General features: G+C 41.6%; 1 protein-coding gene across 5 annotated transcripts in view; it reads left to right on the forward strand.

Annotated features, from left to right (window-relative positions):
• The window catches only part of drosha (drosha ribonuclease III), a 148,130-nt gene that overhangs the window by 2,566 nt on the left and 130,559 nt on the right, over positions 1–15,005 (forward strand). For 3 of the 5 annotated variants that reach the window (XM_031796304.1, XM_020507411.2, XM_031796305.1), the window contains exons 4-14: positions 194–572; positions 896–1,070; positions 1,613–1,785; positions 2,450–2,530; positions 2,655–2,741; positions 6,886–6,972; positions 8,374–8,445; positions 9,614–9,695; positions 13,107–13,181; positions 13,538–13,707; positions 14,072–14,196. In XM_031796304.1, the coding sequence (XP_031652164.1) occupies positions 194–572; positions 896–1,070; positions 1,613–1,785; positions 2,450–2,530; positions 2,655–2,741; positions 6,886–6,972; positions 8,374–8,445; positions 9,614–9,695; positions 13,107–13,181; positions 13,538–13,707; positions 14,072–14,196 (1,506 nt within the window). The remainder of the gene's footprint in view (positions 1–193; positions 573–895; positions 1,071–1,612; positions 1,786–2,449; positions 2,531–2,654; positions 2,742–6,885; positions 6,973–8,373; positions 8,446–9,613; positions 9,696–13,106; positions 13,182–13,537; positions 13,708–14,071; positions 14,197–15,005) is intronic. The other 2 variants (XM_031796306.1, XM_031796307.1) reach the window with 1 other exon arrangement.

Below are 15,005 nucleotides of genomic sequence, written 5' to 3' on the forward strand. Positions count from 1 at the left end.
CCTAGTTATAATACTGAACCCGGAAAGTACTTAGCTTGTTACCCACGTCTTTGATTTCAATTATATGCACACAATGTAACTATTTACACAGTAGGAGCAGAGATGGATGTCTCTCTCTCTCTACTCTCTCTCCTTTGCTTTGTTTCCCAATGTGACCATTACCCACTCCATTTATGTGTGTCTCTCCCTGCAGTCGGTCAGGCAGCAGAGAGAGGAAGCGTGGTCGCTGGGAGGAGGAGAGGGACCGGAGGTCCGATGGACCGGGGATGAGCAGAGACAGAGAGCGCAGCTATACCTCCGCCAGGAGCCGAGACACAGAGCCTGAAGTCTCCATAGATAGAGACAGAGACCGGGAGAGAGAGATGGAGAGGGGCGAGAGGGAGAGGGAGAGGGAGAGGGGCGAGAGGGAGAGGGAGAGGGGCGAGAGGGAGAGGGAGAGAGGCGAGAGGGAGAGAGGCGAGAGGGAGAAAGGGGAGGGAGATGAGAGAGAGGAGGATGAGTTGCTGAAGCCTGCGTGGATCCGCTGTACCCATGCTGAGAACTACTACTCCAGCGATCCCATGGATCAAGTGGTAGGAGGCTTATGCTGGCTTTTCTTTGCTGACTTTGTTAGTTTGACACAAACAGGTTAATTCTGTATGAAAATGTAACCAAATTTCAGATTTTCCTGTTACAGTATGCACCAGAAATGTATTTGGAAAATGTCTGAGGTTACAACACCATATGAACACTTATATCTCTGATAATCATTGAGGCATTTACAAATGCTCTGATCTGTCAGTGATTCTCTGTCAGTGATTTGTACCACCACAGCTTTCTACTGTCTTTCAACCAATTGCTCAAATTTCTCATACTGCCTTTTGAAACTCTGTGTGACCCTGTTTTGTTGCTGTAGGGTGATTCTACGGTGGTGGGGACCAGTAAGCTGAGGGACCTGTACGAACGCTTCGAGGAAGAGCTGGTCAAGAGACAGGAGCGTGCTCAGTCGGCCCGGCCCAAATGGGACCCCCCCAAGACCAAGCTAGATGAGGAGCCCGGTACTGTATTGATATCAGATAGTATCCCCAAAGGTATTTAAACTCTAACACTGGTTATGTAACGGTGGAATGTGAAAATGACAGTTGTGTCTTGTGTTGAATGAAGTAAAGAAATACTGTCAAACCTGCTTTATAAACTGTGTATAACTTGCCTTGCCATGTCTGAGATTGATTTAATGTGATTAGGAATGACTTCAGCCCTGTCCGACAACTAGGAGAGTTAAAAAGAGAGCGTGATTAGCTACAACATTTAGTGCACTAAGATTGACACAGTGTTCAGGCTTGTCAACCTGTTTTCAGTAGCAATTACTGTCTTTGCTGTGAGTTCAGACCTCTCATGTGTGGACTAGCCAACGACAGTGCAAAAAAGGAAGTGAAACCCTGTGCACAGCAGTGTGTCTACATATGTCCAGGTGTTGGTTTTTGCAGGAACAACTAGTATTAAAAAACAAGTGTAAAAACCATACACCAGAGTAGACAGGTGACCAAAAGTCAGTGTTGTGGTGGTTGTGTTGAGACCTCTCTCTGTGCACTAGCCACTGACAGTGTTCCTGGTTGTTGTGTGTCTGTTCCAGAGGAGTGCCACAGTCACAGCAGCAGTGAGTCAGACTGCGAGTCTGACGGGGGAGGCAGTACCTGCTCCAGCAGCTCTGACTCTGACGTGTTTGACGTGATCGCTGAGATCAAGAGGAAGAAGGCCCATCCAGACCGTCTGCATGACGAGCTGTGGTACAACGACCCAGGACAGGTCAGAACCTCCTGCACTTGATTAATTGATTTAATGTCTTTGATTAATCGAGGAGATGTGGTAGATTGACCCTTGTAGTAATAATTAAGAAACTAATCAGAAAATGTTCATTCAAAAAATCTAGTTTCATAGTGCAGGATGCCTTTCAGATCATAATGAATAGAGGGACCAGATCGTAGATCACCACTCCTACTCTGAGCATTATGAGTACAGGTTTTACTCTAACATGGTCTATCACAGCCTGCTTCTCCAACTCTGGTCCTGAAGAGCTTGGGTTGTGCAGGGTTTCATTCAAGCCCTGCAGTACCACACCTGATTTAAATAATATTCCTCCAAAATACTTGTAATGGCATTTTATTTGAAACCTTTTTAAACAATGCCCATGACAGGGCAACTGGTTTTAAATTATGTGGTGTTGGAAACAAACATTGCAGATGTACGAATGCACATAATTTAATCCTGTAATCTGTTTTTTGCAAACGTGTTTTATAATAAGTGTATTTTAAGTGATTCATTCTGTTTTGGTGACATCTTTTGCCTGCTGTCAAAATATCACCTCTTGTGTTTGTGTACTACACACATTCCACAACTCCCTTCAGCACCTGTTACGGTTTGGAGGAGTGTTCATAGTGGTTATGGCTGTCCTGTGTGTGTGTGTGTACAGATGAACGATGGGCCGTTGTGTAAGTGCAGTGCCAAGTCCAGACGCACAGGGATACGTCACAGCATCTACCCTGGAGAGGAGGTAAACACACACAACCTACTCTACTCTCTTCTAAAAGATCTTGCATTGATTCACACTAAAATACTAAAGGATAGATATTCTACTATTAAACATTAGTACAAAGACTCTCTCTCTTGCTCTCCAGTCGGTGAAGGAATGTCGTCCGATGAACAACAACTCTGGGAAGCTCTACCACTACAGAATCACTGTGTCTCCACCTACTAACTTCCTGGTATGAATACATCTGTCTCGCTCTCCACCTTGATCCCTCTCACAGTTCTGAGTTTTTTGTCCTGAACACATGACCTTACCTTGAGTTTGTAGTTTGTCCTGGTAAGGTGACGTAGTCGGGGAAAAAACCTTATGCCCTACAGTGGTTCCTCCTTTAAAAGTTGCGAGCTTACGCCGCGGTACTTAGAGGTAATTTGTGGTTTAGTACGGTACCCTGCGTCACCACTTCATTGCTCCAGACCAGCACAAGGGGGAGTTAGAGCACTGATTATGCTTTTGGGTTCTACTGTGTCTCTGACAATGAATGGGCGACATAAACCTAAATAGAAACAGATAATACTTCAGTATTACTTACTAAAAATTGTTACACTAAGGTTTTTTTAAATTTGATTTTGTTAGCTAAAATAATACTTACTGTAGTACTGTAGGCCACTCCCGACCAGGCATGTTGTACAGCGCCTGAGTGGTGCAATGGTCTAAGACACTATATAGGAATGCAAGCTGTGTTGCTACAGATGCTGGTTCAATACCCGTGTGGTCCTTGACTGGGAGACCCATGAGATGACTGTAGGTTTTTGGTTTCTCACCCGCTAAATAATTTTAAATAACAAACTGGCTTTATTTATAAATTAGTAACAATGTCTCACCCATGTTCAAGAATGGCCTTTTTTTTGCTTATTTTACGTTATTTGAAAACAAAATCATCTCCAAAATGTTCAAGGGGCATTGCACTAATATTGGCGGGAAACGTTCCTGCTGTTCTGTTCTTAGTGCCAGTTTGCACGTTCAAACTAAAACGATGTAACTAATGATGGCATCTTTATGCTTTCATTAATAAAATAATGATAAAAATACTCTTTCAAAATGCCATAGTTTTTTTGTTATGGATCCATAACGAATTACTATGGGAATAAATATCAGTGAATTACAGAAATATTGGTACAAAGTTGTCTAATGAAGGTAAACAAATTGTTTCTTACTGGAAAATACTCTTTCAAACACACGGTCACGTTGTACAGCGCATTATGGCTATTAGCAGGGCTATGTTTTGGCCTTTATGGGCGGTGCACAATTGGCCCAGCGTTTCTCTCCCTCTAAAAACAGAAATAATGTTTTGGCCTTCACAAATATTATTTTGGCCTTTATTCAGATGACAATCTTTTGTTTTTTTGAAAACGAAATAACCTCCAAAATATTATTTTATATATATATATATAGTCAAGTTGATGGCACAGTCGTTTAGCCAGTGCCTACATAAAGCTGAGTGACTCGCTCATTCATGGCTTTGGATCAAAATAAGTACCAACATTTTCTGATAGTCTTTAATAAAGAAATGTTTTGCTTATCCTGACCTGGACACCATATACAGTATTATAATAGCCCATTATGGGCAATTAGCAGGACAATGTACCATTACCAACACCTCTCTGTATTTTGATAATTTGTGGATGGGTGTGTCGGAGTCAAATGCGTTGCTACAGATGCAGGTTCGATACCCGTGCCGGCCGCCAGACCCATCAGGTGGCTTTTGGTTTTCATTTAGAAACCTCCAATCCTCCATACGTAATTATTGGCGGAGAGTCACATCATATTTTTCGATCTACTGTAGGCCTACCGTAGGCAACATGAGTCTCACTAGTGTTGAGTAATGTGCTGTTAAAAGTGGTGTAGGTCTTATTTATTTTAAGAGCATATTGAACTATTAGTTCAACTATTTTAGCACTGTTTTGCGCTGCTCTTAGACAAGCATGGGGACTGGTCTTGATAAATCAATGAGATGTTTATTTTTACCTAATCTCCATTTGGGTATTGGTTAGACTGGAATTAAATAATTAGAGTGCATAAAGGTTATGCTTTCAATGTAACCTTATTTAACTAGGCAAGTCAGTTAAGAACAAATTCATTTTTACAAGGATAGCCTACTCCTTCCTCCCGTCGGGGAATTGAACCCCGATCTCCCGCGTGCCCGCATGACATTGGGATTCTTTAGCTAAATAGCCCAGTACTGTACAGCTGCCCGTCACGTTGTATGGCGCCATATTTTCCGTTCCATCCTAAGGAAACCCAGAGGGTGTTTCGTTTTTTGGGGGAATAGAAACACCATAATATGAATCAAATGAATTAAGCAAGTACCAATCAAAAGTTTGGACACATCTACTCATTCCAGGATTTTTCTTTATTTTCACTATTTTCTACATTGTAGAATAATAGTGAAGACAACACAACTATGAAATAATACATATGGAATCATGTACAGTGCTCCACTAAAAGTTTTGCAATTATGCTGCGGGACTTAAAAGGTCATTTGTGGTTTAGTACGATACCCTGCGTCACCACTTCATTGCTCCTGACCAGCACAAGGGGGAGTTAGAGCACTGATTATGCTTTTGGGTTCTACTGTGTCTCTGACAATGAATGGGCGACATAAACCTAAATAGAAACAGATAATTGTGCACGACTTCAGTATTACTTAATAAAACTGTTGTTACACTAAGGTTTTAATAACACATATGGAATCAGTTAAGAACAAATTCTTATTTACAAGGACAGCCTACTCCTTCCTCGCGTTGGGGAATTGAACCCCGGTCTCCCGCGTGCCCGCATTCTCTAGTACAGCCATTATTGAAGGTACTTGACGTCACCGAGAAAGTCTGGACATGGCCTGCTCTCCCTTATGTAAGGAATTAGGCACTTTCTCATGTTTACTACAGTATGTCTTGTAGGCTATGTTTACTTGTCAGACTGAACAGTAGCCTCATAAACAAATGCAGGTGGCTTATATCCTCTAAATACTTTATTATCCAAATGTAAAAGCATATACCGTACAGTACTGTATTTCTTCATCAGCATCTTTGCGCTTTCGTTAATAAAATAGTTATAAAAATACTCTTTCCAAATGCAGATGTTGATTTTGTTTATGGATCCATAACGAATGACTATGGGAATAAATATCACTGAATTACAGAAATATTGGAACAAAGTTGTCTAATGAAGGCAAACAAGTTGTTGCTTACTGGAAAATACTCTTTCAACACACATGGTTATGTTGTACAGCATCATTATGGCTATTAGCAGGGCTATGTTTTGTCCTTTATAAAAATTGTTTTGGCCTTTTTTTCAGATTACAATCGCTCACTGTCATTTTCTTTTTAAAGGAAATAATCTTCAAAATATAATAATTTATTTATATATATATATATATATATGCCTTCCCGCTGTGGACGTCTATTTCCGCACCGTTTCGCGCTGCTCTGAGACATGGAGAAGCTAAAATGTTCATGTATATTCTTAAGGTGTGTTGACTGAGTATAAGCAGGTGATGTCTGCTAAATAATCAAGTTAGGTTTCTCCAGAAATAAACCATTTTAAATAACTGGCTTTATTTGCAAATTAGTGACAATGTCTCACCCCATGTTCAAGAAATGCCATTTTCTCGCTCACTCTAGGTTAAATCTCCAAATTATCATCACTTTTTAAACAAAACGATTATTAATAATTAATTTATGTTATAAATGCCCCTTATATTATCACAAACCCTAACGGAAAATGCCCCTTAGATATTAATTTAGAATCCTCCAATCCTCTAAATGTAATTCTTGGCAGAGAGCCACGTCATTGAAAAAAATATATGTAGATACACTGTAGGCCTACCATAGGCGAAATGAGTATTGGTTACACTACAATTAGGGTTTGGAAATGTTATCTCCCTCAGATATTAATTTAGAATCCTCCAATCCTCTTATACTGTAGCCTACTCACGTTGTTCAGCAGAATATTTTCCATTCCATCCTAACGTAAACCCAGAGGGTTTTGTTTTTCAAATTTCTCGGCATCGAAACACCATAATATTAATCAATCCCATGTACTATGTTACTACCATTTTTTTTTTTTATTCTCTAGTAAAGCCAATATTATAAGTTTCCCTCTGGTGGTCAAACTAGCGCTAACTGGCATTAATGTAAAAAATATCTGACAAATAAATAAAGTGCCACAGAATTCTGCAGCAGCCCGCAAAGTGTGCTGGAGTATGACAGAACTTTTAAAGGAGGAACCACTGTAGCTGGACCCAAAAACCATGAACCATAGATTTCTCTTAAAATTACATCAGACTTCATTCTGACATTTTTGGTGTGTGTTGTTCCCAGACAGACAGGCCTACGGTTATCGAGTACGATGACCATGAGTACCTGTTCGAAGGCTTCTCCCTCTTCTCCCACATGCCTCTCACTAACGTAAGCACCATGCAATGATCCATCCTGCCATCATACCCTCCGCTCTCTTTGATCTTTCTCTCTTGATTACTATTTTAAATGTTTTTATTTAACCTTTATGTAACAAGGCCTGTTGTTTTAAAGTATATGCATAGCTCAACACACAGCTCTTCTGTTGCCTTTCCTTTCTCCCTCGTGTCCTCCGATGGGACAACCTGTGCCGCGTCAGCTGCCTGTGTGTCCTGCGTAATATGAATATTCTGTCCGTCCCTACAGGCAGGTTTATAAAGCAAAGCATCCATTAATAATTCAGAGCCAGCGGCCAGCTTAAAAAAAACCCAGCAACTTAAAATCTGCATTTCGCGACGGTCCTCTCCTTTGTTCCAGAGTCAACCTCAGACAAAATGAGTCTGTTTCCCAAATGGCACCCTATGGACCCTGGTCAGGGTACCATTTGGGAATCACTCTACGTTCCTTTTCGGCCACACTGCTGATGGCGACCTTGGGTTTTAAGTCCACTACCTCCCTCTCTACTTTTAAAGGCCCATCAGTAACTGTCAAATATAACAGCGGTTGGGACTTTAAAGGCCTCATACGTATCGACAGAGGATCCCTCTTTAGCAGAGGTTTTCAAAATTGAGGCGCGTCACCCCAGGGGGGCTTCAGAGAGTTTCAGGGGAGGCTTGAAAGGCAAGCCAAGTTGAACTGTATTAGGTTCTTTCATATAAATTTTTGTCCCTAAAGGATGGCAAATCGATGGCAGGCAAGGCCTAGCTGAATAAGGCAGTGATTGAGAGAGTTGTGTGTTTGAATATTTGTGTGTGTTTGAATAATGACGCGAAATGCGCATATTCCAATTTGAAAAGAATTTGGCGAGAATTAAACCCAGATTACCACGGGATAATTTAAACAACCCCTTGAAAAAACCTTTCATTACAGAGCGTCTGGGGATTAGAGACTCCAGAACGCAGCGATATCAGCCCCTGCTAGTTAGCTAGAGGGGTGGGCACCACTGCATGATATACGGTGGGCCAGGTTAATCCTCCAAAATGGACTCCCGTTCAGACAACAAAGAGCATGTAACTGGGAGATTAAATACGGAAGAGCAGGCTTATCTCCTTAAAGAGATTGGAGTCACTTAATGTTCAAAAGCCATGGGTAAAGAGATACCGCGTGTGGGTTGTTTGTGTTCGGTATGTGTGTGTTGGGGTGTGTGTTTAGTGTCCAGTGTGTGCACATTACTGTGTGTGTTTGTGTTACTCTGCCAGTGTGTGTGTGTGATTTTGGGCTGCAGCCGCTGCTTATGGAGATGAGGTTGTAATGAGTTTTCTTGAAAAGCTGTAACCTCTGTCTAACATCATGGTAATGAGTGTTCCTCTACTCTCTTCTCCCCCCCCCCCCCCTTCTCTTTCATCATCCCAGATTCCATTGTGCAGAGTGATTCGTTTCAACATAGATTACACCATTCACTTTATTGAAGAGATGACACCAGAGGTCAGTAAAGCCCCTCTTTCTCTCCCTGCTCTCAGTTCAAAGGGCTTTATTGGTATGGGAAACATATATGTTTGCCAAAGCAAGTGAAATACATAATAAACAAAAGTGAACTAAACAATAAATAAATTCACATTAAACATTACACTCTCAAAAGTTCCAAAGGAATAGAGACATTTCAAATGTCATATGGCTATGTACAGTATTGTAACGATGTGCAAATAGTTAGTCAGAGGTGGAAAAAGGACTCCATTGTCCTACTTGAGTAAAAGTAAAGATACCTTGATAGAAAATGACTAAAGTAAAAGTGAAGGTATCCAGGAAAATACTACTTGAGTAAAATTATCTGGTTTTAATGTTTTAATGAAAAAGTAATCAGCTCTCATACTTGAGTAAAAGTAAATGCTGAAATTCCTTATATTAAGCAAACACGACGGCACGATTTCATTATTATTGTTATTTTGTATTTATTTTTGACAGCCAGGGGCACACTCCAACACTCAGACATAATTTACAAACTAAGCATTTGTGTTTAGTGAGTCTGCCAGATCAGAGGCAGTAGGGATGACCAGGGATGTTCTCTCAAACATTTTCCTGTACTGCTAAGCATTCAGATTGTAACTAGTACTTTTGAGTGTCAGGGAAAATGTATGGATTAAAAAGTCCATTATTTTCTTTAGGAATGTAGTAAAGTAAAAGTTGTCAAAAATATAAATAGTAAAGTACAGATCCCCCCCCCCAAAAAAAAAAAACTTAAGTAGTACTTCTATTGTATTTTTACTTAGGTACTTTACACCACTGGTTTAAAGTACAACAGTTTTTCACTGTACCGTTTTCTTGTGGCAACAGATCACAAAATAGTATCAACACTTGATTTGTTTTCAAATTCTTTGGGGTCTCTCGCTATTGCTTTCTCCTCTGTAATTGGAGTTAAAAGGCTGTTGTTCTTCTGGTTAGCCCCCCCCCGCAGTCTTCTCACCCAAGGCCGTAAAGAAGTAGAGGTTGTTTTTAACCTACACCAGCTGAATGGCCTGATAAGGAGAACTAGATTTGGCTATCAGGTTATATATATATATATGAGAGAGAGATAAATATATATAAATATATATGAGAGAGAGATGAATATATGAGAGAGATAAATAACCCTTTGTTTCCCTATTTCCATGTTCAGAACTACTGTGTGAAAGGACTGGAGCTGTTCTCTTCCTACCTATTCCAGGATATACTGGAGCTCTATGACTGGAACCTCACAGGTGAACAACACACCATACTACCCACTAGCTCCTACCCATTACCTCCTATCCCCCAGCCCCTATACCTAGGCACTAGGGGAAAGGCACCTGTACTCCCTGTTCACCCATGACCGCTTGGCCACGCACTTCTCCAACTCAATCATTGTTTCCCACGGCCTCATTGTTTGCCTGCTACCGCCTGTTTCTGCCTTCTAGTACAGGTGCATCAAATCTGGGACCAAGAGTCCATCAGACTGTTAAATAGTGTGTGTATATATATATAGATTATATAATATATATATATATATATATATATATATCAAGGCTCATCTGAAATCACTACTGCTGTACACACTTTCCTATTCATATACTGTCCATTCTGTTGATACACACACATATATATATATATATATATATATATATATTATATACATACATACATACATACATACTGACCAAAAATAGAAGGCAGCTTATGGTAGAGAGGAACATTCAATTATCTGGCAACACCTCTGGTGGATGTTCCTGCAGTCCTCAACTGGCAGCTGCATTAAATAGTACCCGCAAAACACCAGTCTCAACGGCAACAGTGAAGAGGCGACTCCGGGATGCTGGTTTTCTGGGCAGAGTTGCAAAGAAAAAAGCCATATCTCAGACTGGCCAATAAAAAGAAAAGATTAAGAATGGCAAAATAACACAGAGTAACTCTGCCTAAAAGGCCAGCATCCCGGAGTCGCCTCTTGACTGTTGACGTTGAGACTGGTGTTTTGCGGGTACTATTTAATGCAGCTGCCAGTTGAGGACTGCAGGAACATCCACCAGAGGTGTTGCCAGATAATTAATAATTAATGAAGCTGCCAGTTGAGATTTGTGAGGCATCTGTTTCTCAGACTAGACACTCTAATGTACTTGTCCCCTTGCTCAGTTGTGCACCGGGTCTTTGTTTCTGGCCATTTTGAGCCTGTAATCGAACCCACAAATGCTGATTGCTCCAGATACTCAACTAGTCTAAAGAAGGCCAGTTTTATTGCTTTTTTAATCAGAACGACATTGTTCAGCTTTGCTAACATAATTGCAAAATGGTTTTCTAATGATCAGTTAGCCTTTTTTAAATGATTAACTTGGAATAGCTAACACAATGTGCCATTGGAACACAGGAGTGATAGTTGCTGATAATGGGACTCTGTACACCTATGTAGATATTCCATAAAAAATCTGCCGTTTCCAGCTACAATAGTCATTTACAACATTAACAATGTCTACACTGTATTTCTGATCAAATTAATGCTCTTTTAATGCACAGAAAATGTGCTTTTCTTTCAAAGACAAGGACATTTCTAAGTTACCCCAAACTTTTGAACGGTAGTGTGTATATATTGTTTCCAGAGGCAGTTTGGGAACTTGGTAGTGTGTATTGCAACCGAGGACAGGTGATTTTTACGCATTTCAGCACTCGGCGATCCCGTCCTGTGAGCTTGTGTGGCTTACCACTTTGCGGCTCAGCCATGGTTGCTCCTAGACATTTCCACTTTACAAATACAGCACTTACAATTGACCGGGGCAGATCTAGCAGGGCAGAAATTTGACAAACAGACTTTTTGGAAAGGTGGCAATCCTATGTTGGTGCCTATGGAGATTGCATGGCTGTGTGCTCGATTTTATACACCTGTCAGCAATGGGTGTGGCTGAAATAGTCAAAGGGTGGTGTCCATGTACTTTTGTGTATATATACACACTACTCGTCAAAAGTTTTAGAACACCTACTCATTGAAGAGTTTTTCTTTATTTTTACTATTTTCTACATTGTAGAATAATATTGAAGACATCAAAACTATGAAATAGCACATGGAATCATGTAGTAACCAAAAAGTGTTAAACAAATATTTGAGTTTCTTTGAAAAGCCACCGTTTGCCTTGATGACTCTTGGCATTTTCTCAACCAGCAGCATACCACCCTGCATACCACTGCTGGCTTGCTTCTGAAGCTAAGCAGGGTTGGTCCTGGTCAGTTCCTGGATGGGAGACCAGATGCTGCTGGAAGTGGTGTTGGAGGGCCAGTAGGAGGCACTCTTTCCTCTGGTCTAAAACAAATATCATAATACCCCAGGGCAGTGATTGACACTGCCCTGTGTAGGGTGCTGTCTTTTGGATGTCCTGACTCTCTGAGGTCATTAAAGATCCCATGGCACTTATCGTAAGTTAACCCCTGTATCCTGGCAAAATTCACAATCTGGCCCTCAAACCATCACGGTCACCTAATAATCCCCAGTTTACAGTTTACAATTGGCTCATTCATCCCCCTCCTCTCCCCTGTAACTATTGCAAATGAGAAAGTGTTCTCAGTCAACTTACCTGGTAAAATAATGGATAAATAAACCAGCTTCATGAGGTAGTCTACTGGAATGCATTTCAATTAACAGGGGTGCCTTGTTAAAAGTTATTTTGTGAAATTAATTTCCTCAATGCATTTGAGCCAATCAGTTGTGTTTTGACAAGGTAAGGGGGTTAAACAGAAGGTAGCACTATTTGTTAAAAGACCAAGTTCATATTATGGCAAGGACAGCTCAAATAAGGAAAGAGAAACTACAGTGCATCATTACTTTAAGACATGAAGGTCAGTCAATAAGGAACATTTCAGTCGCAAAAACCATCAAGCGATATGATGAAACTGGCTCCTATGAGGACCGCCACTGGAAAGGAAGACCCAGAGTTACTTCTGCTGCAGAGGATAAGTTTATTAGAGTTACCACCCCCGGCAATGACCCAACACACCTCCAGGCTGTGTGAGGGCTATTTGACCAAGAAGGAGAGTGATGGAGTGCTGCATCAGATGACCTGGCCTCCACAATCCCCCGTCCTCAACCCAATTGAGATGGTTTGTGATAAGTCAGACTGCAGAGTGGAGGAAAAGCAGCCAACAAGTGCTCAGCATATGTGGGAAGTCCTTTAAGACGGTTGGAAAAGCATTCCAGGTGAAGCTGGTTGAGAGAATGTCAGGAGTGTGCAAAGCTGTCTTCGAGGCAAAGGGTGGCTACTTTGAAGAATCTAAAATATATTTAGAGTTGTTTAGCACTTTTTGGGTTACTACATGATTCCATATGTGTTCTTTCATAGTTTTAATGTCTCTACTATAATTCTACAATGTTGAAAATAGTAAAAATAAAGAAAAAACCTTGTTCTAAAACTTTTGACCGGTAGTGTATATTCCGGACTCTGACACTGCTTGTTTTGTATATATTTCTTCATTTCAATTTTGGGGATTTGTGTGTATTGTTAGGTGTACTGTACTGTTGGAGCTTGAAACATAATAATTTCGATGCACCTGCGATAACATCTGCAAAATGTGTATACGACCAAATAAAATTAGATTTCTAGACTAAATGTATAAACGGTTCATCTTATTTTCAATATCTTTGTTGTTTCCCCACGCAGGTCCAGAGTGGGACAACCAATCTCCTGGATGTCAGAAGTTCCACTTCATGCCTCGCTTTGTCCGCTTCTTACCTGGTGAGACTGTCCCTTCTTCAGAAAACTCTCTCTCTCTCTGCTGGAGAATGTTGGTACTGCATGCTGTTGTTTGTACTTTGTGTGCATGAGTGTGTGTACACATGAGTTGTCCTCTTAATGCGTTGAGATTCAGATCTATGGATTTTCAGTGTATCTGTCCATGTGAACATTTTGTAAATGGAGATCAATCAGTTTTGCATGAGTGTCTAGACCTGATTGCGTATTTGACCGTGTGTGTGTGTATCTTGTATGTTCTCTGTGTTTCTGTCTGTCGGTCTTGTTTCTTTGTGTGTATGTGTTTCTGAATGTGTGTTTATTTGTGTATCTCATGATCTGTGTTTGTCCCTCTCTGTCAGACGGTGGTAAGGAGGTGCTCTCCATGCACCAGGTTCTCCTCTACCTCCTGCGGAGCTCCAAGCCTCTGGTCCCTGAGGAGGAGATAGCTGACATGCTGCAGTGGGAGGAACTGAAGTGGCAGAAGTACGCAGAGGAGTGCAAGGGCATGATCGTCACCAACCCTGGCATGGTGAGAGAGGATAAGAGCACTTTCATGGACTGTATTCAAAATGGCACCCTATTCCATAAAGTGCAACAGGATCCATAGGGTGTGTGCCTGTGATTGATAGAGTGCTAGATTGGCACGGTTTGCACTTTTGAGTGCACATTTCCATGAATTCACATGCTCTTTTTGTAACATAACACAACAATGTACTTACCAAAGTCTGATAGGATCTGAGTCTGTGTGTCAAGCGTCTCCGAGTAGGAGTGCTGGTGTAGGATCAGTTTAGCTAAATACGATTTGTATGGACAGATCCTAGATCATTACTCTGAGACACTTTATGAGACACTATATGTTCCCTGGTCTCATAGTCTTTGTGTTGTTGTTTCAGAAGCCTAGCTCTGTGCGTATTGACCAGCTGGACAGAGAGCAGTTCAATCCAGAGGTCATCACCTTCCCCATCATCGTCCACTTCGGGATCCGGCCTGCCCAGCTCAGCTACGCTGGAGACCCCCAGTAAGATCCTCCCTGTAACCCGCAAACCCCAACCCCACCCCCTCACCGTCCAGGATCTTTTCCCACCACCTATTGCCCAGCTCCGCTACGCCAGAGCCCCCCCCCCCCCCCCGTAACTCGCCAACCACCCAGGACCTATACTACACTCCCCCCTGCCTCTGATCCTCCCCGCCCACAAACACTACTGTATACTCCCCCTCCCTCAAGACACACTCCTTTCCCTCCCTTCTCCCCCGTTCCCCACACTGCTTATTCAAAGCATCTCTCACAGGACGGTTGATGGTGGCACTCTTCTGTGTTGAGAGGGGGAATGTTGGAGAGCGAGTGGGAAAGAAAGATTGGCGTGACATTTTCAAATGCGTTGTCACGGGGTCCTAAGGTTCCACCGGGCGCTGTCGCCGTGGGAACGGCACGGTTTGTCTCGTGAATAGTAATGACACACACACACACACACACAGAGAGGAGTAGAGGGAATACTGTACTGTGCCTGTGCATAATTACCAAAAGCTTACTGTATATTAAATTATCCTCTGCTATCGTCTCCGAAGTGTAGAGAAAGCAACAATAACTACCAAAACAAAGCGCCAATCACAAGTGAAACTCTTCGACTAGTTTCTCTTTTTTGTCTGTGTCTCTTATCTGTGTCCTGTGACAGGGTTCCTGTCAGATACTTTAAGAAGATTAGGGGCCCATCCCGAATGGCACCCTATTCATTTTATAGTGCACTACTTTTGACTTGAGCCCTGGTCAAAAGTAGTCACTATGAAGGGAATAGATGCCGATGATGAGGGATAGAAGGCTTTATAGGT

The sequence above is a fragment of the Oncorhynchus kisutch genome, linkage group LG18, assembly GCF_002021735.2.
Source record: "Oncorhynchus kisutch isolate 150728-3 linkage group LG18, Okis_V2, whole genome shotgun sequence".
In the NCBI taxonomy this organism is placed as follows: Eukaryota; Metazoa; Chordata; class Actinopteri; order Salmoniformes; family Salmonidae; genus Oncorhynchus; species Oncorhynchus kisutch.